This window comes from Stegodyphus dumicola, chromosome 11 (assembly GCF_044657685.1).
Source record: "Stegodyphus dumicola isolate Sdum_Otavi_A_Nest chromosome 11, ASM4465768v1".
Lineage (NCBI taxonomy): Eukaryota > Metazoa > Arthropoda > Arachnida > Araneae > Eresidae > Stegodyphus > Stegodyphus dumicola.
Window position 1 is genome coordinate 135,235,607 of NC_140778.1, and position 26,007 is coordinate 135,261,613.

Sequence of the window (26,007 nt, forward strand, 5' to 3'; positions counted from 1 at the left end):
CTGCTCCGTCCACTTTTTACTGTCCCGTTGTATAAGACACATCTAATTTTTTGACACGAAATTTTTGATGAAAAAATGCGCCATATACACTGGAAATACAAACATTTTTGTTAATCAAGATGTTGCTCATATGCTCACAAAATATTAATTGGATATAGTTGAAGTTAAATTTATTAATTAGATATATTTTTAGCCCAACTGGGTTTTAGACCAGACGGGCTGTTAATTTCGTTTTGCCATTTTGCGTTGGTTTGCTATAAAAGTCTGTATCGCTTTTCAACTTGTTACCACCAAATATTAGAGCCCTGTATTTTATTTAAAGAAATTAATTAATGAAAAATCTGCATAAATGTATGTGTATTTCTCGCATTGTGAAAACACAACGGTACCTAGATAAAGACATCCAATTTTGAATAACGTAATCCTCCGTTCTAAGATAGATATCTGTAAGGCCAAATTTTGGAATTTGTTTTATTATCTATTTCACATTTTATAAAACTTTAACAAAATTTTTATTAATAAACTCAACGATTTTAAAGCTTTCAATTAACATCAACATGGCTTGCATTTTCAAGCACGGAAATTTTATGCGCGAGATTTCTTTACATTTCTTACTGGTATTATGCTGGTATCGTAGCAACGCAAAGACGTTACAACTTCGAACAGTTTTTGGCGTCGAATGACTTTGAATGTCTGTTTCACTTTTAAAATCTCATTTTGAAACCCTCGTGAAAAAAAGTCCCTTTCGGCGTAATACAAAATATGAAATCTTTCAGATTCTTTTGGATTTAAATTATTAAGAAATACGTCGATTTTGGATTGCTAAGTGTGTTAAGCGATACAATTATAATTAAAAAATTATCAAATTAAAGATTTAAGATGCCACATAAAAAGGCAGTTGTTTGGAAATTATTTGTTAGACTGGTTACGTGGAAGAAGAATTGTGTACGTGCCCCCGTCTTAGACATTGCACGTCTGGTACCACGTCTGGTACCCCATATCAGGCAAGGGGCTGGATCCCAGAAATTTGGTTTCCCAACAATAGAATATACGCTAATCATGCTACCACCCCGGGGTTCCAATCCTGGGTGGCAGACTTTAAAAATGGTCTCTATAACCACGGTTACAGCCTGGGCCCGCGGGGTCACCACTGTCGTTTCTCAGGTTTCACCGAGGCGGGAAACTATCACCTTGGAGATCTGACTGGTCGTTTTAAAAGGCTACCCACCAGTACTACACGGGCTGCAATTCACAATAGGTCATTACCTAGCAAACTACGGTGCCGCCCCACACCGAAGTGTGATCATCACACCGAGCTATAGAGCCTACTGCTCCGTGACTTATGCCGACCCACCCAGGCAGGCTAACAGAGTTAGTCCTGAGGTATCTCCTCCTGGGCACGTGGAACCGCCAAGTTTAATGGTATTATACACCCGTGACCGAGACTGCCCAGGTACAGATCCTAGCCAGTAGCCTCACAGAGTTCTCTGCGTCGACCCTCGGGGGGTACTGGTTACTTGAAAGACAAATTTAAGAACGTATGGCCGGCCAACTGGTATAGTATCGGTAATTGCCGTGCCGAAGGCCCGGGTTCGAATCCCGCAGAGGGCAGGGATGTTTGTAAATGTATAGTGTCGGTGCTGGCAGGGAGGCACTCACTCAACGAGCCGAAATTCCTGTCGCCTGGTTTGGTGGAAGGGGAGAGGGGTGGGAGACCTCCCAGACCCGTCCCCCCGGTATGTTCTCCATCAAAATTGAAGGGGGGCGCAACTGAGCTAAATCGCACTGTCAACTGTAAGGTGCTCAAAGCTGTTGCGAACGACAGGCGTAATCTTGCGCTTTTTGCCACGAGGAATTTCGAGGGCTTCGGCTGATGTTACTGTCAGATATGTCAGCGGTGGAAAAACTGTCAAAGACTACATTAAAATATTTCCATATATGATCAAAATTCTCTGAGATATCATTAATTGAAATAATTTATATAATTAATGCTAAAGATTAGTGGAGTGTTTTTAAACAGAAACTGGTACTCTTCTGTTATTGGGGCCGGATTCAGAAATGTATGTATGCACAAGTATATGTATGTACAGGGGTTGGACAGAAATATGGAAACACCTTTAAAAAAACATGTTTCTTTGCTTAATGGGGTGTAGGAAACCCGTTGGCATCCAAAACAGCTTGCAGTCTTCTCGGAATGGATAAATACAGTTCCTGTATGTTTGCCAAGGAAATATTATACCATTCTTCCTGCAAAACGGTGCCAAATTCAGATAACGATGTTGGCGGTGGATAACGAGAACGCACTTTCCGTTCCAATGTAGACCACAAAGGTTCGATAATATTCAGGTCTGGTGACTGTGGTGGCCAGGGGAGATGGGACAACTCATCCTCGTGCTCAGAAAACCAGTCCTGGATAATGTGAGCTGTGTGAACAGGGGCTTTGTCGTCTTGGAAGACACCATCACCATCGGGGAACAAAGTTTGTACCATGGGATGAACTTGATTGGCCAAAATGTTCACATAAGTCTTGGCAGTCATGTGCCCTGACACAGTTATCATGGGGCTAGCAGAGAACCACGATATGCCTGCCCAAACCATAACAGAACCCCCGCCATGTTTCACTCTTGGCAACAAGCAGTCTGTATTATAGGATTGAGATGGCGTTCACCAGACGTAAACTCGGCCAGAAGTGGGAAACAATGAGAAAGAAGACTCGTCAGACCATATTACTCGCTTCCACTGCTCTATAGTCCAGGCTTTATGACTTAAACACCACCTTTTCCTGTTACGGGCATTAGCATCACTGATGAGTGGCTTCTCAATTGCAGCACGGCCAGCAATTCCCTGTTTATGAAGCTCCCTTCTAATTGTTTTGATACTCACAGGGTTCGGTAACACAACATTCATTTCAGCAGTAACTTTTGCAGCTGTGGTCTTCTTATTTTTCGTCACAATTGCCCTCAATGATCGTCTGTCACGATCACTCAGGACACACTTTCGTCCGCGCTGTGATTTAGCAGATGATGTTTTTCCGCTTTTCAAATATGCGGAATAAATCTTCGATACAGTACCTCTTGAAACACTAAACACCTCGGCTACCTTGCTTACGTAAGCACCTACCATATGTGCTCCAACAATTTGCCTACGTTCGAAGTCTGTTAACTCCTACATAATGCAATGACGATCTCACATAACAGTACTCCGACAACAACTGAACTGTTTAGCACATTTACGAAATTGTATAGGTGGCGTCAGTAGTCAAAAACGCCAGCGCCACCTACATATTCCATTAAAATCAATCTTTCTTTTCAAACATGCATTTCACAAGGTGTTTCCATATTTTTGTCCATCCACTGTATGTGCGCATATATGTGTAACATACATATATAACAAGTATTTATATATATCTATATCTATATCTATATATATATACATTACATACATGAACACATCGATCCGCACATACAATTCTGAATCCGGTCCCAATAACAGAAGAGTGACCAGGAATTTCTAGCACACTTTTCATGGGAAAATAATTTTGGTACTATTCGGTTTCGAGGGCCGTAAAATATTTGCAGCGAAAATGTCCGCGCAAAAGCGCCAAATCTAGCAAACGCGCCCATTTAACAGCGCGCCAAATCTAGCGCACGCTCTGATTTCAGATTGCGTAAGTTTATATAGTTCTATATTTCTTTAGACGCCATTGAAAAACTAGTTTAATTTTTAAATCTTTTTTTAATTATTATTTTAAATCCTTTTTTGATATCCTATGGATTCAACAATTTGAGACTTGCCCATGACGAAAAGTCTGGAATAGAATTTTGGGTAAAGTGCAGAATCATCCACTGCTTGGCGCGTTTTTAAGAATTGCACATACTCGGTATCCATGTGCGCATCGACCTATTTTCACTTCAAAAGAAAAATTCCTAGAATTGCACAAAAATGGCACTGCGCACACCCTTGACTTCATCTATGTACACATCGACCTATTTTCACTTAAAAAGTAAAAGAAAATTGACAAAAATTCAATTGTTTTTACCCTTGTAAAAAGCGGCAAAGAAATAAGTGAGCGATTCTGCACTTTACCAAGAATATTTTCAAATAAAAGTCATCATTCATTATAGAAAATTACGTTTGAACAAACAACGAGATGAAATTATGCTTTAGCGATAAGTTGGTAGCGAAATAGCGATGCAAGCATCCATTCAGTCATGTTTAGCCTTTTTCATATAAATTATAATAATAAAAAAGTATTATATGAAATTAACATTTCATCTAAATTAAAACATCAATCTTAAATAGTTATTTTTTATTATACTTCCTTTCTTGCCGCAATTTTTTTGGCAGCATTGGCATCAACAATAGTTTGGCTATTTTTTACTGCCCTCGAAACCGAGTAGTACCATGATTTTTAATATAGCCTCTAATAAAACGACATTTTCACTGACAGTGAAACTCAAATGTAATTTCAGCTATGAAATTTTGAAAACTATTTTCAGGGTTAATTTCACGTGTTGAAGCCTGGATATTTAACCAAAGGCGTGACTTGCTAATTGGAAGTTCCTTCATAGACGGCGCGTTTTAAAATTTTAAATTTGGTACATTATTAATGAAAAGTATCACATAACATTTCGATAGTCTGAAGGATTATTTTTTTTAATTATTTCTCCAAGTGGATACATATAATTCTACCACCGAACAAGTTTCCCTGAAACATTCTATACTACATGTTTACGTATTGCATTCTTAAAATTCCGTGTTTCAACTTTTTATTGTTGTTTGACATAATTTAATTTTGTTCCTTCAACCGAGTTGATGAACTTAATCTTCAATTTTCAGATTCTTGTTTATCCAATCCTTGCCATAATAATGGGACATGTATATATTCGAAGAATGACTTCTACTGCCAGTGCAAGTCTCCATTTGATGGAAAGACATGTGAAAAAATAAGTATGGAATATTTCTTGAAACGTTAAACTATATAAATTAATGTAGTAATTCCTCTTTATAAAAACAGAGTATGCATTTTATGTATTTCAATTAAACTATTACCTTTTAAGTAACTCACTGAACTTTGACGTGCATTATTCAAAACGTAACTTTTTTAGTTTAGTTGATTATGCAAAGCACACTAGGGTTATCTGTCTAAAGGAAGGATGTCTTCGTGAGACTTTCTATCGAACACTGGCTCGTATACCCGTTACACATAGGAAGAACCCGAAAATGGGCATGCAGCCAGCCCGTTCGCCTGTTATCGAGCCCGTGTCGGAATTAGCAGTGTTCAGCGGTTTTACCGCTCGGCCGCTAGTTGGCCAGAATATATGTATTTTCTATATTTATTTAAATCAAAATAAGTTATTGAATAGCAAATAGCAAAAGTTTTATTTAATAACACTAGAGGATTTTTTGGGGGACAATCATTCGGAAACAGCTAGAACTATGTGCATCAGAATAAAGAGGAAAGGAAACGAAATCACAATTCTGGAGCCTTGACTAACTTCCCTCTTTTCATTTTCCGCCATTTGTATATATTAGATTAGATTTCCATTTTTTTTCTGTGTGATTTTTCTATTCGGAGACTGAAACTGAAAGTGAAACGCCGTTATATCTCTCTGTTCCTAGTCTCTCGTAAAGAGAAAACCGCCTAAGCGTCTATCGTGCATGGAGAACGGTAAGATTGGAATGCAGGGCACGGTAATTGTAAGGAGATATTATATTCTCTCCAGCACATTTCTTTGGCCTCTTCTTGAGATTAAAACCGCAGGCATTTAGCTATCCTTGTGAGTGTTAATCTGCTGATCACTTGTTCTTAGTATTATAGACTTGGGAATACACTTTCTGGAGTTTCTGTTTTCGGGAAAGCTTAATGTGGGGCTTCAATTTGCGTAAAAATACGGTTAGCCCTTGCATAGGAATCTGTGTTCCCTTCTTGAACTCCCTGGTGGTTGGGGCCACCGGGTTGTCTAATTTCAATTATGGATTCTTTAGATAAACTTTGCATTTCAAACAGCACGATGAATACTTCCAGTACACATAAACAAGTGTAAATGCCGATGTATGTTATAACAAATGTTTTGACCTCGTTTCCTAATTATCAGCAATACAACAGCGTAACTTTAAAAACTCCGTTGTTCAGTTGTTCTTAGAAAAGCGTATAAAAGTGAACACGACTGGCCAAAGAACAATCAAACAACAGGAAACGACTATTCAGGCAGCCTGTTAATTGAAACCATTTATCCTGGCAAGTTTGCAATCCTTCTCGGATTTAATAAACTCGGACATGCAAGTGCCTCAGAACATAAAACTTTCTCTGGGGATTGATCTCAAAGTTCAGTCTCGTTTTTCACTTCTGACAAATTCGTGTCTGAACAGCTCCGGGATCAGAAAGCCTGTGTTGGTAGGCAGATCAAGATGTGTAGAGAAGGTAAGTTGATTAATATTGTTACGTTTTTTCTGACACCAGTTGTTACGTTATTTTCTTCCTTCACTTTCGTACGGGGTTTGTGAGGATTTGGAGTGAATAATGACAATACTACTTGATGAGGTATCGAAACGCACTTTATTAGCCAGTATTGTCAGGACAGCTCCAAAACACGTTTTTACAAACACGTTGATGAACTACTATAAACACGCTGACACGATCAGCGACACAGCCTCCAGGCTATCACGGTGGAGATAGTTTCACGGCAAAGTACTAGAGTACAGCTCCCGACTCTGCTTAGTCCTTCTCGGAACTGCACGTACTCTCGAGACTTTCCACGCTACAACTCGCGATGCACTCGACGACACGCAGAGCACAGTTCCTGACTCCTTCGGTGCACTCGACGACACACTCGGCACTCGCTGCCCGGCTGTCAACTCGATCGACTCCTTACGGACTGATTCACTAGACGAGGCACACACACTCGCACTCTATGGGAAGCATACCCTGACTTCGGACCAGCGGGGTTTATATATCTTCCGGCTTGTGTTCGAGAACATTCTGGGCTGAACCGGTAAGAATTCGTTCCAGAAGGTTCTCCATCCGTCCATGGCATATCGCCAATTTTGTCGCCAAATGGGCGATTTCTCGCGAAATGTGGCAGCCTTGCCATTTTATGGCAACCCTAAATCTGCTTTGCGGGAAAGCTATCTTACCGCGCCTGGACATTTCGTAACAATATGTTATTTTGACACACATTCCTGCCTTTCAATTCACCCGATGTGCCAAAATGTGGACAGGCCGGTTATTTAAGGTACCCCGTTAGACCATAAAATATGTTTCCCATGTGGCGTTTACAGTGTCAGTGTTTTAGCCACTCATATGCACCGCTATGCAGCTGTGTGTAAAGTGCAAAGAGGAACTCAAACGTTTTCTGTCATACCTGCCCCAAGTGGGAAAATGAGCAGGCTATCAAGGTTATGAAAAAAAAAATTTAACCAGGCCGTATTACACTACATAAACATGGTTCCAAGAAGTAGTTGTTAATTTGCTGTGAGAATTAACAGCTTAAATAAAGTTAGGTAAACTGCGTTTTAGTGTTCTGTGAGTAGTTTTGAGAATTTACGATATTTCTCATGTGATAACTGCTCTTAAGCTTTTTAATTTGCTTTACAACTTTATTATTTATAAATATTGTCAATTTCTTCCTGTTCAATTGGAGTGATTATTTAAACAGACAACTACGAAACGTAGCTTGAGACATTATTATTATTTGCTGATAGTCCTCTTCTTTTCAGTTAAATTATTTAATAAATGGCTGTTTTTGAATATGCATATCTAAATACACTGGAAATTATTTGTATGCAATTCATTAGGGGTATAATGAAATGGATATCTATAATAAAACTAATTGGTATTTATAAATGGACACCTAGAACGAATTTTTTTAAATTTTATTTATTTATTTATTTATTTGCTTTTAGGTCCCTGTGAATCTAACCCGTGTCAGCATGGAGGAACTTGTACTAGCTCAGGGGACAATTTCACTTGCAAGTGTGAGTTACCGTACTACGGGAAGACTTGCCAAGAAAGTATGAAGTGATTTCCATGTGTTGTGTCTTTTAAATGGATAAATATACAAACATATGGACTACACAACAAATTTAACGAAAACTGTGCAAATTATCTTAATTTTAAAATTGCACAAATTTTTCTGGAAGGATAAGCGACTTATACTATTGTTGTATATGCTACATTGCAAACACGGGACACATATCGACTGCATTTCCAGAAACATAAAGTTACTGGATTGATAAGCTATGTGACTCATTTACAATGAAAACAACAAGATAATTCAGAATGGAAATTTTCTTTTCTATTCCCTTTACTTTCAGTTTAAATTTGTTGCTTAACTGTTGTAATTTTAATATAATTCTGAATAGTTATGGTGTAAGAAATATATCTTTCGTCTACAATGCTGACTCAATATTCTTCAACCAGGGCCCTCAAAATACGAAACTAGCTCCTTAGAAATAGAGAAATCAGCTTTTAGAATTCGTGAGATCATGTCTCGAGATATTATTATTTTTCTCTGGCAGTATTACTCTGATCAGTCAGTGTAAGTTAATACACAAGAAAAATCAATGAAATTGAAATGAAGTTTATAATTAACTTATGTTGAGGCTGAAATACAACTATTTTCCTGGATATAATAAATGTAAAAGACGTCTAATGCCATGCCTTTCCTGTTTTTTTTTTTTTTTTTTTTTTTTTTTTTTTTTTTTTTTTGTATCATGCTACGTTACGATAGGTTACTCTAATAACAGTTTTATGTTAAGTTACACTAACAAGCACGTAGTTTGGCTCTAAAAAACTACGTGGCTGATTAACGTCCTTGTAGGGACTATATGGGTACAATGATTTTTCAAAGGCTGTTTCAAAAGGACAGACAGTTTGCTAGTTTGACAAGCGTAGTTATTCCGCAAGATGCTGAAGTTGTATTCTAAATCAAGAATATGTATTTCTTAACAAACTGAGCGATTTAAAATCTACAAATTAAATTAGTTACAACTTTTTTGTATCTATATCTAATTAAGGTAATTAAGGTAATTTGTAATTACCTTAATTAGATATATATATCTGCGTGCAGGGCGCAATAAAAAATTTGTTTTCATTTCTAAACTATAATTCTAAACTATAATTTCTAAACTATAATTCTCACTATAGACTATAATTCTCACTATAGACTATAATTCTCACTATAGACTATATTTATTTCTAAACTATAATTCTCACTATAGACTATATTTATTTCTAAACTATAATTCTCACTATAGACGCGCTTAAACCTCAGTTTCGGCAGCCTTTATACGGAATTCCAATTTTTTTTCCAAGAATTTAAAAATTCTTCCCGCACGGAATCTCAGTATCTACACATAAATGAATTCCTTATTTTGAAATTTAAAGTTTAATGCAAAATTGAATCATATTTTCTATATATACATCCGCATGTTGGGAAAAAGAAGCATTTCGGGAAAAGTAATACATGCGTGAGTTTGGAGCTCTCTTTTCCCCTTAGCGATGAAATGAGCATTGCCTAGAAACGGAAGGATATTGGTGTTTCCATTAATAGTGTTCAACTGTTATATGACGGCTGCATTATGCAACTACTCTCGAGCTTATTAATAGGCAAAACGTACCGTTGCTAAAGACAGGCGGAGTTATCATTTGAAAACTTTAGGATGTTTATCAAAAAATGCTGTTCAGCATTCCTTGATGCTAGCTGTTATCGAGGAATGCTGTATTATTTGCATAAAAGAGTCAAACTTCTCGGAATTTCTCTAGTGCTATTTGAGCAACTGATAATATTTGCCTAGGGTGCAGTCACGCTTGGAATGCTTTAGTTCGAGAAATATTTATAATAGTCATAAAAATAAGCTAAGCAAAACAAGCAAATAAAATCGGAAAATCAAAATTCTTTAATATTTTGAAAACGAAGCAACTTAAAATGATAGAATTTTGATTTTATGTATTTACTTTAACACAAAATTCACTACGAATGACAGAAGTTCAAACCTGCCATAGAAAAGATAAGGTAAAATGATGTGACATAGTAGGAATAAAGAGCTTAGAATTTAAAAAATAAATAAAAAATTTCATAAATTATAGTAAACCTTTACCAGAAAATCAAAAGAAAGCTAATCATGACAAAAAAAAAAATTAGTGTTGATTTTGCGATAGTTCTAATGGTACCGGAAACGATTTTGTCCGAAGTCAGATCATTCTTCCGTAAAATGATTTCGTAAGAAACACACATAACGGAAAATGTACGCCGATAGAAGTCTAAAGAATATGTAGTTGAATATGACTTACGAAGCTAGAATACTCAAGGTCAACGGCCATTGCTGTAGAATTTCCAGTGGCATTGTTTCTGATGATATTTCACAGAGTCGTAGCTAGTGTTTTCAGCGCTCAGGGACAACTGGAAATTTCGCGCCCCCTACTGCTTGCCAAGATGGAAAACATTTAATTCTAAAATGTCGTAACATCAGTTTGGTGCCCCTCGGATTCTGCGCCCGGAAACAGATGTCCCCCTCTAGCTACGCCCCTGATATTGCAGATGCGTGTGAGAGATGCGTTTTCTATCTTTACTTTGAACTGAGAACAATCTAGTTTCAAAGTAAGACTCATTTGGAGAAAACTATATTTATAATCTTATGCAAACATTCAACGTTTCCACTTGCTTGAAATTGTAGCCAGGAATTCAACATGGAAATGGGCGATTGGTATTCACTAATCAGACGTTTTATACGTTGATGGTATCTTCACAATTGGTATGTACGATATACCCCAGAATATTTTTGTCTGGCATTGTCCTTGTGCAAAGCTGTTACGCTGTGAGGGAAGATATGAGGCTGCAAACTAGTTCACTATATCAATGAAAAGCGTGTTGCTAAAAGCTCCAGCAAAGTTTAAACTGTTTCTGCAAGCCAGTCCGCTTTCTGTTTCCTAACAGCCTATCGATAAGATACAATAACACGCCGAACAAATATTAATTTAGAAGTCAAACAACAAAAATCAGCTTTTATATTTTCAAATTTTCACAGGAGTAATCTATTCTTCCCATCAATAAAATTCCAAGTTCCATGCTCAAGGACCGAATTCGGATATGATTTCCTCGGGTATTTACAGGATTCCTTGGCAGTGTGGTTTAATTTACGTTGGCCAAACTAAGAGAGTCTTAAAATTTCGCATTAAGTAACATGAGGCATATGTTAGAAAAAAAGAAACCCAGAAGTCTCTTGCCCAGAATTGTTGGCCCGAAAATCCCACTTTCAATTTTTCTGCAGCCAAAATTATTCAAAAAACATCTTGGTGATTTGGATTTTCTAGAGTAATTTCACATTCAAAAAAATCTTTCTCTTCTAATTAACGACCCTAATTTCAATCCATCTTTGCCTTCAGCCTTATTATGGTTTAGTTATTATTTATTTAAATTATGCTTTAGTTCTCGTTTCATCAATAGAGGGCGCCAGTAGATTAACTTCTGTCCAGTCTTTCTTATCTAATCGCTATATCTTATCTCGTTCATTTTCGCTTTTGCAGCTGAGGATGATGGTTCGGTAAAGCCTATCGTTGTCAGGATCTGTGTTATGATATTCTCTTGCCAGAACTTTGCCAAAATCAAAGATGTCATTATACAAATTGAAACGGATAGTAGTGCAGCAACTACAAAAGTCAAGAGACTGTGAGTTGCAAACTTCTGGAAAAAGAGTTGTATGGAGCGTTTATAGATATCACTATGAAGTTTGAAGAATGGTCTCTAGGAAAGCAAAAACAGTATGAGATCAATAACGAAATGGAAAAAAAAAAAAAAAAAATCTGGATGAATTCTTATACTCAATACATAAGAATATTATTAGAAGAATCAGATCTAGTCGCTTCGTTAGGAAGAACCAACATCTTGCCGTCCGAATAAAGACCAAGTTTGTTTCTCTCTAATATGTTCGGAGCTGGCAATATTTTTCTCTCAGTACGGAGAATTCTTTCATAGAAAAGCGACAAAACGTGTTTTTCTAAATACTAAAAACCGTAGATGGTGTGACAGAATTATTTTCTATTGCAACTGAAGAGAATAAAGGAGAATTGTTGGATATTGTATTTATCGCATTAAAGTATTGAAAAAATTGTAACATGTTGCATTACGAATATGTGTGCAATTCGCACACAATGAAAAAGAAACTCTGCGTGCAAAAATCCTGATTTTGTTTCCTGATTACAACTTGTACGTTGTCTTCAACACAGATTTTGCACAAACTTTGAAGCTGTTAATGTAATTGATCAAATATGATCCTAGCTTTAAACGTTAACTGATTTGATAATAGTCGTACATGTTTTGCGTAATAGTAATAAATAGCCGCTTGTTAAATATTTTTACAAGAAAAAAAATGACCTAAGTGAAAGTTGCATGCAAAAATACTGTGTTTAGGAGCATATTTAGGAGTAAAATACCACCTAAGAAATTATTTTGAAGTTTCTAAATTCAAATTGAAATAAGTCAAGTAAATTCGCTTTGTATTAAACGAATGCTATGAACATTAGAGCCTGAAAACATATACGATTCTGAAAGGAATAAATATATTTTAAAAAAAAATCGCAGTATATCCTCGGGAAGTTTTTGTCAGCTCGGTGAGGAAGTTTATCAGTGGCCGACCATTCAAGTTAATTGATTTGGTTCGGTTTATTTGATTATAGCAAAGCACTTGAGGGCTAACTGCCTAGGATTATGCCTTCGTGGAGGACGTTCTGAGAGAAACATGCTCGTATACACGTTGCACGTGGAGAAACCACGAAAATGGTCATGCAGCCAGCCCGTCCGTGGGATTGGAACCTCGGACCGAACTACCAGTATTCAGCGATTTTACCGCTCAACAGCTGGTGAGCCTCAAGTTAACTGTATTAAAACACTAAATACGTATGTAGTAAGTAAAATAAATAATTTTGTTTAAATGTTTGTGAACAGAATATAATTTAAATTAAGGACTTAGTTCTGCTTAAGAAGTAAAAATGGCGTACAGTTTTCCTTTTATAAACGGAGAAAAGTGGAAGGAAAATTTAATTACGTATGTTACCTAGCATTTGTAATAACTAGCGAGTAGTGTAATTTTTTTTACATTAGGTGATAAATGTAATAACTATATGTCAGAATAAATATTTATGATTATAATATAATTACACCGCAGTAATAATATAAGGGTGACAACTAACAGTGTTCATTAATATATCTTAATGATTAATGTAACTATTGTACGAAAGCAATGATATATTAATGAATAATTTATTATAGCTAAATATAATGTAATTAATATTGCTTATGTATAATAATTAATGCTGTTCAATAATCGTTTATTCACTAATATCTGTTAATCTCTACAACAATAATAATGTCATAGTAATACATTTCCTAGGATCTTAATTCAAGATTTTTATCATTGCATTTAAAGCGTGATTATCACCTTGACGTATAAGGTCTGAGGCTTATACCTTACGTCTTACACAATTTCCAAATCTTAAATCCTCGTAATCCTGCTTTTCAAAGACAAAAACAAGGCACCGTTGCCTCTGCAAAATGTCTGTGTCTAGGGTCACTGACTATTCCAGTCGAGCGTTACTATAAGAAATTTCTTATTCCATGTCTCGTAAAACTATTCGGATCTTTAGAGAATCTTAAATAACAAGGCAATGTTTCGACTATTTAAAATATTTTACCTCAGCATTTATTTTATATATAGGTAATAGTGAATACGTTTTCTTCTTTTTCTAAATCTAATTCCAATATTCATTATTTCGCCGTACCAGACAAGATCAATATCTGTAAAATTTCGCAAGTATTGTAATATACACTGCTCGACATTGAAAATGCAACACCAAGAAGGAGTGGTCAGAAATTTATGCAAATTTTAGAGTAGATACACGTCACTAAGTTATGCGAATGATGTGAAATGCGCAGCTCTCCGACGCACGTAAAGTAAGATATAAGGAAAAGAACGTGCAGAATGGGCAATATTCGTGTCGTTATTTCTGCCAGACGAATTATCGAAGAAAGTTGGTTTTTGCCCCGGAGGATACGTGTAATAGGAGAGAATGCCAGACTGCCGTCAACGAAGGCAATTCCAGCAGATAGACGATTTTGCGATGCGTATGGTGATCGGACTGAGAAGGGCGGGTTGGTCCTTACGTCAAATCGGAGCTGATACCTACTTGGATGCGAGCACGGTGCATCGGCTATGGCGAACATGATTGGAACAAGGAAATGTGGGAAGAAGGAGGAGTGCAGGTGCAGCCAGAGTGACGTGAGCACGCGTGGATAGACGCATCCGCCGACAAGCTCTGGCGGTCCCGCAAGTCACTTGTACCGCGATTCTGCAGCATATGCAAGATAATCTGGATGTTCCCGTGTCGACCAGAACCATTTCCCGTCGATTGGTTGAACGTGGCCTGCACTCACGGCGTCCGTTAAGAAGACTGCCATTGACCCCACAGCATAGACGCCAACGTTTAGAATGGTGCCGGACTGGAGCGATGTGGATGACAGAATGGCGAAACGTCGTGCTCTCAGATGAGTCACGCTTCTGTTTATCAAGTGACAGTCGCCGCATACGTGTGTGGCGTCGACGTGGAAACAGATCTAATCCTGAAGTAACTGTGGAACACCCCACCTCGCGACAACGTGGCATAATGGTTTGGGGCGCTATTGCCTACGATTCCAGGTCACCTCTAGTTCGTATGCAGGGCACTATGACGACCCAACGATACTTGGATAATGTACTGCGGCCGGTGGCAATCCCCTACCTTCAGGGGCTGCCTAATGCAATTTTTCAGCACGATAACGCCCGACCACACAGTGTTCTCATCTGCAACATGCTCTGCAAGGTATACAGATGCTTCCCTTGCCACCGTACTCTCCTGACCTGTCACCAATCGAACGTGTGTAGGATGTGATTGGACGCCGTTCGCAGACTCTGCCCCTGCCTCGTTCAGAAGACGAACGGTGGCAAATGGTTGAAAGGGAATGAAGAGCCATCCATCCCTCAGGACACACACCATCCGCACTCTTATTGGTTCTATGCCTAGACGTGTTTCTTCGTGCTTCACTATCCGGTGGTCCTACATCCTACTGAGCCGACGCCGTTCTCGCTCTGTATTCTGACTATCATTTTGAAGTAAAGATCACTTATTGCTGCTTGCTGTCTCTGTCTTTTTTCCAAATTTCATCACTTTCTAACCACTCCTTCTTGGTGTTGCATTTTTAATGTCGAGCAGTGTATATGTCAAAACCAATGATTTGTTCTCTTTGGAATTGCATTATTTCACGATTTGATGAATTATCAATGGCAAATTTTTCATTCAAGTTTAAGATATTTATTTCTTTAGGAATGTAATTGATTAAGCCTCTATGTGGATGTAGAGATTTATCAGTTTTTGTCTCCTTCTGTGTAATTGATCAGATGACTTCAAATGTTTAAACAACAATAAATATTTATTTATCTATCTTTTATATCCTCAGGTATTCAGGATTTAAATGTCTGTAGAAATTCTGGTATGATGATGCACGAAATGAGGACAAGCCGTAGCCCCAACTCTGATATTTACGGAAATATTGTGGCTAAGTTAATTGATCATGTCATTAAGTGCAATTGCTCGTATCCATACAGCGGGAGGTTTTGCGAAAAACGTGAGTTTTCTATATATAAAATAATGCCTTTGTTATTTATTTATTTACTAAAAAAAAGTGTTTATTGTTTAATTGAATATTTATTTATCTTCAGCGCCAAGTAAATGTGACTCCCCCGACCGTTGTCAGAATAATGGTCTATGTGTCCACAGAGAGTCAAGTGTTGATTGTATATGCCGATCTCCGTATGCAGGAAATAAATGTGAAATAGGTAATTAATTTAAATAAAAGTTTTCCTAATAGTGTTTCGAGGAATCTAAAGGTTCCGCGCGATAAAATTATGCATACTTGTAATTTAACTAATCGTAATAAATAATTGTACTTGCAATTTAATCTAGTACATAGGTGATGGCGATTGTATGCGACTGCAGCTCATCTTAGGAAACAACACGCATATTGCTGCGATTGGTTAAAATCTCATTATATGAACAGTTCATATACATATTTTAGGTATCAATATCGTATTACAAGTAGCAGCACAAGTTTCGTAAGAATACGATTATTCTGGATTTAATTTTAAGAAGAAATTTTTTTGATTCAATGTATTTATTTCCCTACATATTCCTCTGCAGCCACGGCAAAATTTACAAAATTTATTGCACCATGTTAGAACCATCTTTATCCTCTTCAGTATAGGAAATCATGAAATGAATTTAAACACCAGTGCACTGCAAACTCCTGAATATAATGTACAGAGGTTGGACAAAAATATGGAAACACCTTTAAAAAAAATATTTTTTTTTGCTTAATATGGTGTAGGAAACCCGTTGGCATCCAAAACAGCTTGCAGTCTTCTCGGAATGGATAAATACAGTTCCTTATGTTTGCCAAGGGAATATTATACCATTCTTCCTGCAAAACGGTGGCAAGTTCAGATAACGATGTTGGCGGTGGATAACGAGAACGCACTTTCCGTTCCAATGTAGACCACAAAGGTTCGATAATATTCAGGTCTGGTGACTGTGGTGGCCAGGGGAGATGGGACAACTCATCCTCGTGGTCAGAAAACCAGTCCTGGACAATGTGAGCTGTGTGAACAGGGGCTTGGTCGTCTTGGAAGACACTATCACCATCGGGGAACAAAGTTTGTACCATGGGATGAACTTGATCGGCCAAAATGTTCACATAAGTCTTGGCAGTCATGTGCCCTGACACAGTTATCATGGGGCTAGCAGAGAACCACGATATGGCTGCCCAAACCATAAAAGAACCCCCGCCATGTTTCACTCTTGGCAATAAGCAGTCTGTATTATAGGCTTGAGATGGCGTTCACCAGACGTTAACTCGGCCAGAAGTGGGAAACAATGTGAAAGAAGACTCGTCAGACCATATTACTCGCTTCCACTGCTCTATAGTCCAGGCTTTATGACTTAAACACCACCTTTTCCTGTTACGGGCATTAGCATCACTGATGAGTGGCTTCTCAATTGCAGCACGGCCAGCAATTCCCTGTTTATGAAGCTCTCTTCTAATTGTTTTGGTACTCACAGGGTTCGGTAACACAACATTCATTTCAGCAGTAACTTTTGCAGCTGTGGTCTTCTTATTTTTCGTCACAATTGCCCTTAATGATCGTCTGTCACGATCATTCAGGACACACTTTCGTCCGCGCTGTGATTTAGCAGATGATGTTTTTTCCTCTTTTCAAATATGCGGAATAAATCTTCGATACAGTACCTCTTGAAACACTAAACACCTCGGCTACCTTGCTTACGGAAGCACCTACCGTACGTGCTCCAACAATTTGCCCACGTAAGTCTGTTAACTCTGACATAATGCAATGACAACCTCACATAACAGTACTCCGACAACAACTGAACTGTTCAGCACATTTACAAAATTGCATAGGTAGCGTCAATAGTCAAAAACGCCAGCGCCACCTACATATTTCATTAAAATCAATCTTTCTTTTCAAACATGCATTTCACAAGGTGTTTCCATATTTTTGTCCATCCACTGTATGTGAATGTGATTGCATGAAAGTGATTATTGTTTTGGTGTTTGAAGATTTATGGAAGATGTGCAAGTAGAATCCCCGATAAGCAAACTTCAGTTTTTTTTTTTTTTTTTCGGTTATATGATTATATGAGATGGTAACACGCCTTTGTCACACAAAAGGAAAGTAGTTTTTCAAGGAAGCAAATCAGATTTATCTTACTAAATTACGTTTAGCTCTACCCCTCATTGTGTTTTCGTCCATTATTTTTGTGCGACAATCGTTTGGAAAACATAAACAATGCAATTCTTATATTACAGTGATATTTTCAATTGAATAAGGCGAAGGCTATTTGCCTAAGTGTGTTCAGAGAGAAAAATGCCTCGTATTCAGCCCAAACAGAAGACAAACCAAAAATGAACATGGAGCCAACATGTTTTCCAGTATGAATAACGATCAAATGGTTCTAGAATGGCAACTATTTCATTCGTTTTATTTAAAAATAACAAAATATTATTGTTATAATATAATAATTATAATTATTATTATTAACAATATTAATAATATATTAATATTGTTAATAATAATAATTACCATTAAGACAGAGGTTCCCAGACTATGCTCTGATGAAATTAAAAAGTTAAGAAACAAAACCTAGGATAAAAATGGAGGGGAAAAAACTATAAATTACATTCCGAAAAGGGATTATGTGAAATTAAATTTCATCTCTTCTCTAGCAGACAACACGTCGTTTTCTAGAGGACATGCACATTGTTTATAGTACGAAACATATGAAAACAAATGTTTTGGAGGTACTGCTCTGGTAGTAGTAGTAGTAGTAGTAACAACGTACTGTTCTAGCATCAGAACAGGATCCAAAACTGTAAAAAATGTACGTATGCATGTATATATGTATTTATATATTCTTGTATGCATGTATATATGTATTTGTATATTCTTGTATGCATGTTTATATGTAAGCACTAATGTATGTATGTGTACATATACGCATATATTACACTCGCGTGTGTAATGATTATACACACGCGCATACATTCATACAAATCCAATCCGATAACCGAACAGTGCTGTTCTGGAAGCCGTAACACATTAAACAGTTGAAATTTTTAGTTTGTGAAGTTTAGCTGCCGCGACTTTCCTAATGTGTATAATAGTCAGCGATGCAGGTTCTTGCATAGTTGGGATCGGTTTCGAATTTCGGAAGAGTATGGATGGTTTTTAAGTGTACAGTGTCTGTGCGGCATGGGAGTGCTTAAAATATTGACAAGCCGAAAGTTCTTTCAAGGGGGTCTGATGGTAAGGAAACAGAGGTAAAGGATTCTCTAATCTGTGTCCTGCGAACTGTCCATCAAAATTTGGGCGAGCTGCACAGTTAGCATGGTGGGTCTGTATCTGTATCACCGATAGTGAAGTTCTGGTATAACGCGCAATTATATACCTAAATCTGTTGTGCTAGAATTCAAAGTCGAATTTTGATTGCTGATTGGTATTTTTTTTATTCTGATTAATTTTCATGGATAGGTCAAATAGGAGATGGATCCAGTTTAATGGGATGGATATTTTAACAAAGTACATTAATATATTTGATATATATTAATATCAGTTCCGCAACGAGAAGGAAAAAAGGTCGCGTAGTGTAATAATCTAAAAATTATTCTTTTTATATCCGCAAATTATTAAAAAATAATTATAACCGACATACATTGAAAATTATATTTACATAAAAATGATGACTCTTTAAAAATTCTTTGCAGATATGTGTAGTCCAAATCCTTGCAAGAATGGTGGCACGTGCAATACACATGGATGGAATTCAATATATATTCAGAAGAATGCATCAACGTACTGCGAGTGTAAATCACCATTCTTTGGAGAGTTCTGTGAGCTAGGTAACTAGAAATAAAACTGATAAGATTTGTTAAATTTCTATTTTCTTTAGTCGTTGTTAAGTTACAAAATAATTAACATTTTTATTCCAGATCCATGCAGTTCAAATCCTTGCATGAACGGAGGTAAATGCAACATAGTTGGTAACAATTCCACTTGTGACTGTAAGAAACCATTTTTTGGAGAGCATTGTGAGAATGGTCAGATATGGTTTAAATTTCAAATATTCAACAAATTCTTTTAAATCTCGACGTGAAATATAGTTCCAGATTTTTTCATTCTTGATTTTGAATTGCATTTTAGATCCTTGCACATCAAATCCATGCATGAATAATGGAAAATGCAAAGTTATTGGAGAAAATTCAACGTGCGAATGTAAGAAACCATTCTTTGGAGATTTTTGTGAAATAGGTACGAAATAGATCGTAAAATGTCTTGCAATGCAGTAATGTTTTTCCCCACAATATTTCGTTTTATTGCAGCAGATTAAATATGAAATTTTTTAGATCCTTGTACATCAAATCCATGCATGAATGGTGGGCAATGTAAAGTTGTTGCAGAAAATGCAACATGCGATTGCCAAGGACCATTCTTTGGAGATCTTTGCGAACTGGGTAAGTTAGGTATCATTAAGTTTCACATGCTTAATTCAGAAACAATATTGCTCTTTAAATATATTTCAGTGTAGAAGTGAACCTCAAATATCTTTTCAGATCCTTGCACATCAAATCCTTGTATGAATGGAGGAAAATGCAAAATTGTTGGAGTAAATTCGATATGTGAATGCAAGAAACCATTTTTCGGAAAGTTCTGCCAAATAAGTAAGCAATGCGTTGCAATATTTGAAATATTTATTACAAAAGGTGGTTTGAAAGTCTGAAATGTTTTTAAAAAGTTGTACTTCGAAGGAATTTGCACGTATAATAGTGCAATTAGATAGTATACAATTCGACAGTGGCTGTTAGACAACCCTAGAGCAATTAGTAGGGATATACATGAAATTGCCTGGTTTTATTCTGAACATAATTTTATTATGTAAATTTGGAACTGCAGTTTTGTGCGCATACCTACGATGGTACTTATCCTCCTCCGAAGCACTCATCCCTATATAGTACTTATCCTTCTATGTAGGTAGTACGTATAACTCCTATGTAGGTAGTATATAACTCTTCCTAATGAGTAAAAGAAATTCTGCAAGGCAGGATTTTTGGATTCTGAGATAGAATTATATGTATCTTGCAAGTGATAATAAAGCATTGCACGATATGAAGAAGATCATGAAGCACTGGACGCTGTAAAGAACCTACATAGTTTCGTATCGGGTTCGCTGTAGGATACATTTGATACTTTATTTGTGATATATGCAAACTTTGTCAAAGAGATATCTTTGAAATCTTTAGTTGAGAAAAATTGTAAGCATAGTAGAAACGTTTTATAGTAGCTTTAGAAATAGAGGTTCATCTGGTGATTTGCCTATGTACAAATGATTACCAGTGCTAATATTTCTATTAAGTTGGGGGCTTAAAATTGAAAATAATTCTCTTTCGACAGAGGAGTGGAATTTATGCTTGCACCTGACGTCTCCGTTTCTCTTTCATTGCATTTTTCGTTGCCTCGAATACCTAACAATAAAGAAATCCAGTGAAAGGAATTCATGGGATCTCTATTATTGCAATGTGCTAATCGGTCAAAAGTTGCCTCTAATATCTAACAATAAAGAAATCCAGTGAAAGGAATTCATGGCATCTCGATTATACGTCATTCTATCTGGGAATTCTGAATGCGTGATTCTGCCTTTGAAGTAAAATTACCAACATGTTCCTAACTCTTACTTGCCTTACTCTTCTTTTTCTATATAACGTTGACTCTGCCTGGACGAGATACAGGCATTAAACTGTATAATATTCATATGTGATGAAGCTTCTCTCTATACTGCTTTATTCTTACTTTGGTTAAAGCAAGTTATAAGCCATTATATTTATTAAACTTAATCCCCCCCATATCCCATTTATTCTTCCACCGCCAAGTGGTAAAGTGGGTGAACACTGGAGTTCGATTTCGAATCGCGTCAAACAGGCTGGCAGCATGGGCGTTTTCGTGCTTTTCCCTTGTGTATACGAGCGAAAGTCCTTCACTTAGGCAGACAGCCCTCATGTGTTTTGAATTAATTAAATAAACCAAACCATGCACCATTATTTTTCCGGTTTAGTCATAAGTCCGTCCTTCGGACGGTTAGGTAGGCAGGTCCGTTCCCAGTTGCCGCACCCAATTAAATTAAAAATTCTTAACCTGTTTTTAATTCCTTTAATTATTTTCCGATTGCCATGTTTTTCAATATTTAACTCTGGATTTTACATTACGATGCTTTAAAACGTCATTTAACTTTTACTTAAACTGCTTTTAATTAAATATTAGTTTATGAAAAACACTTTTTTTAGCTTAAACTTAATATGGATACCAATATAGTTTACATCTCTTTACAAGAATTATTCATTTCTATGTAATAAAAATCTTTCAATCTAATAAAGTGAATGTTTAAACTTTTTTCAGGTCCTTGCACCTCAAATCCTTGCATGAATGGCGGAAACTGTAAAGTTATTGATGAAACTGTAGCATGCGAGTGTAAGAAACCATTCTTTGGCCGACGTTGCGAAATAAGTAAGAATGGAATTAAATATTTAATAGAATTTTCTCTCTCTTTTCACTACCTAAAATCAGTTATATTTCCTTTTCGTTCACTGAATGTGTTTTCTTTTTATTCGCTTTTAAGGTCCTTGCACATCAAATCCTTGTATGAATGACGGAAATTGCAAAATTCTTGGGAAAGGTTCAATATGCGAATGCATAAAGCCGTTTTCTGGAAAGCGTTGCGAGATAGGTAAGACAAAGAAAACTTTTATCTATTTAATGTAAGGAACTTTACTTTTGCTGGCATATATATTACATCTGCAGTGAATACCTCCGCAATAAAAAAGTAAAAGAGGAAGGATTTTATCGTTACTTGCTTCTTAACTAAAAACGCAGAAGACAAAACTGACCAGCACAATTTTTTTCCTGCATTTCTTTTAATTTACTTTCTAAACTTTTTTTGAAGGCATGTTGGTTGTAATGATATTAATTGCTTCAAACGTCGGTAGTTTCATTGTTTTTCCCTCTATTGGAAACTCGTTTGTGTCTATTGTGTCGTCTATATTATCACAATAAATAAAAATAAAAATAAAAAAAAATCTGAAACTTTCAGATTTTAAATTACCCCCAAATGGGCGTTTTTTAACTTTTCGTGTGTTACTTTTATTTGTTAAATATTAATTAATCAAAGGTCGCTTTTAATTACATCAAAGGTCACTCTTATCTATCTAAATCACATAAAATTCAATTCAACACAGCAAATAACACAAAATATTTAAAAATAGCATATCTACAGTATTTCCAACAGAGAGCCTTGCACGCAAGAGATACTTTTTTTTTTTTTTTCTATACAGTGTATTGCCACTGCTCGCTTTAAAATCGTTGGATTTTTTAATCAAAAATTCGTTAAAATTTTAAAAAATGTGAAATAGATTCGAATATAATAAAACAAATTCGAAATTCAAAATTCGGACTTCCAGGTGCCCATGTTCGAGTGGAGGATTACGTTAATAAAACTTTGGTGGCTCCAGGTACCGTAGTTTTTACACAATGCGAGAAACATACCTACATTCATGCACATTCTTCTTTATCTAATTTCTTTTAAAATAATACAAGGCGATAATATTTGGTGACAACGATTTGAAAAGTGATTCAGATATTTAAAGTGATTCAACACAAGATGCCGTTTTGAGATTAACAGCCCTGCTGGGTTAAAGCCCATTTGAGGTAAAAAGAAAAAAAGAATAAAGCGTGTGAAAGAGGTGAATATAGATCTTCAAAGAGGTATGAAAGTGCAGTAAATAATCTCTCTCATTTTGGGGCGCATGTGATTTATTGTTCTTTTGCAAAACCTATTTGTTCGAACAAGAAATTTCTTCCTTGTTATATCTGGAAAATAAATACATAACATAATTAAATGTGGATCCTACTTTACGGTTAACACTGAGTGAAATAAGACCAGACAAAAAAAATTGATTTGTTTTAAACAGGCCTAAATTTCACACTAAATTTTAAAAACAAAATATTATATATGAAATTTTAATAATTAAGATCGTACTCAATTTTTAATCTAATATTTTGTATGGGTGCATATTTAATACAAATTCCCAATATATTTTGCAAGTACAAATTTCCCGTTTTTTAATACTTTTTCGTTTTCCAAATGAACATTTTTTGATTTCAAGTTTGTAATTTTCTTTAATTTACGTTTTATCAGTTTATTTTGTTACACGGAGAAAATAGGTTTAACTTTCAAATATTTAATGCGGTATTTCCTTTTTCGTTCGGATTTTGGAGATTTTAATTTATTATATATACACATACAAACATTTAGTGATTCAGCTTTTTATACTAATTCAACACAAAATCCTGCTTCTAGACTAATAGATCTTCTGAGGCAAGCTCATTTAGGCTACGGAAGCGTGAAGAAGGTGTATACTCAACTCAAACACACAAACTGAAACTTATCGGAAGGAATTTCTTTTTGGGGGCCAACTAATCTTTTTAGCATTTATTTCAATGGATTCGACTAAATGCATATTTGAAAAAGAAAATACGTTCTCAAAGATTTGGGGACTTTTATAGGGATAAATAATAGGAGTATGCTGAAATTTTATATATTTTGGGTACCTATGTATTTTGCTGTCGAGTATTTTGTGCAAACACAAACTGTCGTCAGATGGTTCAGTTTAGTGCCATTAGTGAATAAATATGTCCTCACACCACACTCGTAATATCAGTCAAACTTTTATTGAAAAATAAGGCGACTGTTTATTATTCAATCGAGGAAAGAATTTGCCGAAATATTTATTTGGTGCCTATTACATAGGAGATAATTGGTAAAACATGGTAGCTCATTTCAATATTAAAAGAGGAAATAGATCGAGAATACTGTCCATAACGATGCAAATTTTCGTCGAAACCAAACGATACTCTCATTTGTATACATAATGGTTACATAAAAATTACCATGAAAAAAAAAAAAAAAAAAAAACACCTCCAAATTTCTTTTAAAAAATGTCATTTTTGCTTGCAAAAAATTGATATTAATTAATATTATTGTCTCCCATTATAATTCCTAGTGTTTTTATTCATGCTGAAATAATTTTCGTTCCAATTTCTCTTTTAAAATTGGTAATTGCCTTTTAAATTCCTTTAGTATCAGAATTCTTAATCTAGACCTTCAAACTCATTTTCCACTTTGTCATCAAAGGCCTAAAAATACATTTTCTTTTCACTGTTACTTCGAATTACTATAAATATGTTTTCTGAATGTTAACTTTTTTCTTTTATTTTTGTTTCTTCAATTCCCGTATGAACTCTCTGTTTTCAAGTTGCCGGTTCAGAAATTTACCCTTGTAAAGACATTCGCACTTTTATCCATACTGTTCCCAAAAAAACACAAATCTTTGTAAATGTGCCCGCAGCGTTATTCAAATTAGCTTCAGGTTTGAAAAAAAGCAGCCTTCATACAGGTGCGGAAACTTTCATACCGATGTACTACTATACAATTTGAGTTTTAACTTGCATTTTTTATTAGAAAGATAAATAGAAATTCTATTTGCATGCTGCGCACCTCAGCATAATCGTGCCAACATATTTACTATAGTTCTCCATTATGAAAACATCCACTTATTGCATATCGGTTTAGATTTATGTAAATCAGTTAATTTATTGCAATCATTTATAAACCATTCAGGACACTATTTCAAAACTGCATTTTCATAGAATTCAAAGCAACTTAAAGCATTTAAGAAGCCGTTATGATACTCCTATATTTTCAATAATATACTGGAGCGGAAACGAAATAAATATTCATTGATTAAAGTAGAATGTAGAACCCACCTTACTGGAAGGATCGCACAACCTATTTAGGACCAGCGAAAAGAGAAAGAGCGCTCCGAATCTAAACCACATGGGTTGTTTAGGTTTAGTTGATTATGGCAAAGCACACTAAGGCTATCTGCCTAACTGAAGGGTGCCTTAGCCTTCGTGGAGGACTTTCTAAGGGAAACTGACGCGCATACATGTTACACATGGGAAAACCATGAAAGCGTTCATGCAGTTCACCTCGAATCGAACCCAAGTCGGAACAACCACTGTTCAGCGATTTTACCGCTCGGACATTGGTGGGCCACGTTCCCACGTAACCAAGTGATATTCTTTGTTAAGTCTAATTTCATTTAAAATCATTTCTGCAATTAAATACTCTGAAATTATAGTTTAGTATTATTGATTATACCTGAATATGTTGAAATAAAATTTTCATGATATTTAAAAAGAAATAATTACGATTTTTAAAGAAAATGGTTTTATTTTAATAAAAAATAACTTGTATGTATACCTGTACATATGATGCAAAGAAAAAAATAGACACTT

The 26,007-nt window shown here is 35.9% G+C and overlaps 1 protein-coding gene across 3 annotated transcripts in view; it reads left to right on the forward strand.

The window, feature by feature from the left end:
* The window catches only part of LOC118204937 (uncharacterized), a 111,685-nt gene that overhangs the window by 76,541 nt on the left and 9,137 nt on the right, over window positions 1-26,007 (forward strand). For 2 of the 3 annotated variants that reach the window (XM_085827219.1, XM_085827221.1), the window contains exons 10-20: window positions 4,840-4,950; window positions 7,906-8,013; window positions 15,489-15,656; window positions 15,751-15,867; window positions 19,368-19,502; window positions 19,593-19,700; window positions 19,804-19,911; window positions 20,007-20,114; window positions 20,214-20,321; window positions 22,051-22,158; window positions 22,271-22,378. In XM_085827219.1, the coding sequence (XP_085683345.1) occupies window positions 4,840-4,950; window positions 7,906-8,013; window positions 15,489-15,656; window positions 15,751-15,867; window positions 19,368-19,502; window positions 19,593-19,700; window positions 19,804-19,911; window positions 20,007-20,114; window positions 20,214-20,321; window positions 22,051-22,158; window positions 22,271-22,378 (1,287 nt within the window). The remainder of the gene's footprint in view (window positions 1-4,839; window positions 4,951-7,905; window positions 8,014-15,488; window positions 15,657-15,750; window positions 15,868-19,367; window positions 19,503-19,592; window positions 19,701-19,803; window positions 19,912-20,006; window positions 20,115-20,213; window positions 20,322-22,050; window positions 22,159-22,270; window positions 22,379-26,007) is intronic. The other variant, XM_085827222.1, reaches the window with a different exon arrangement.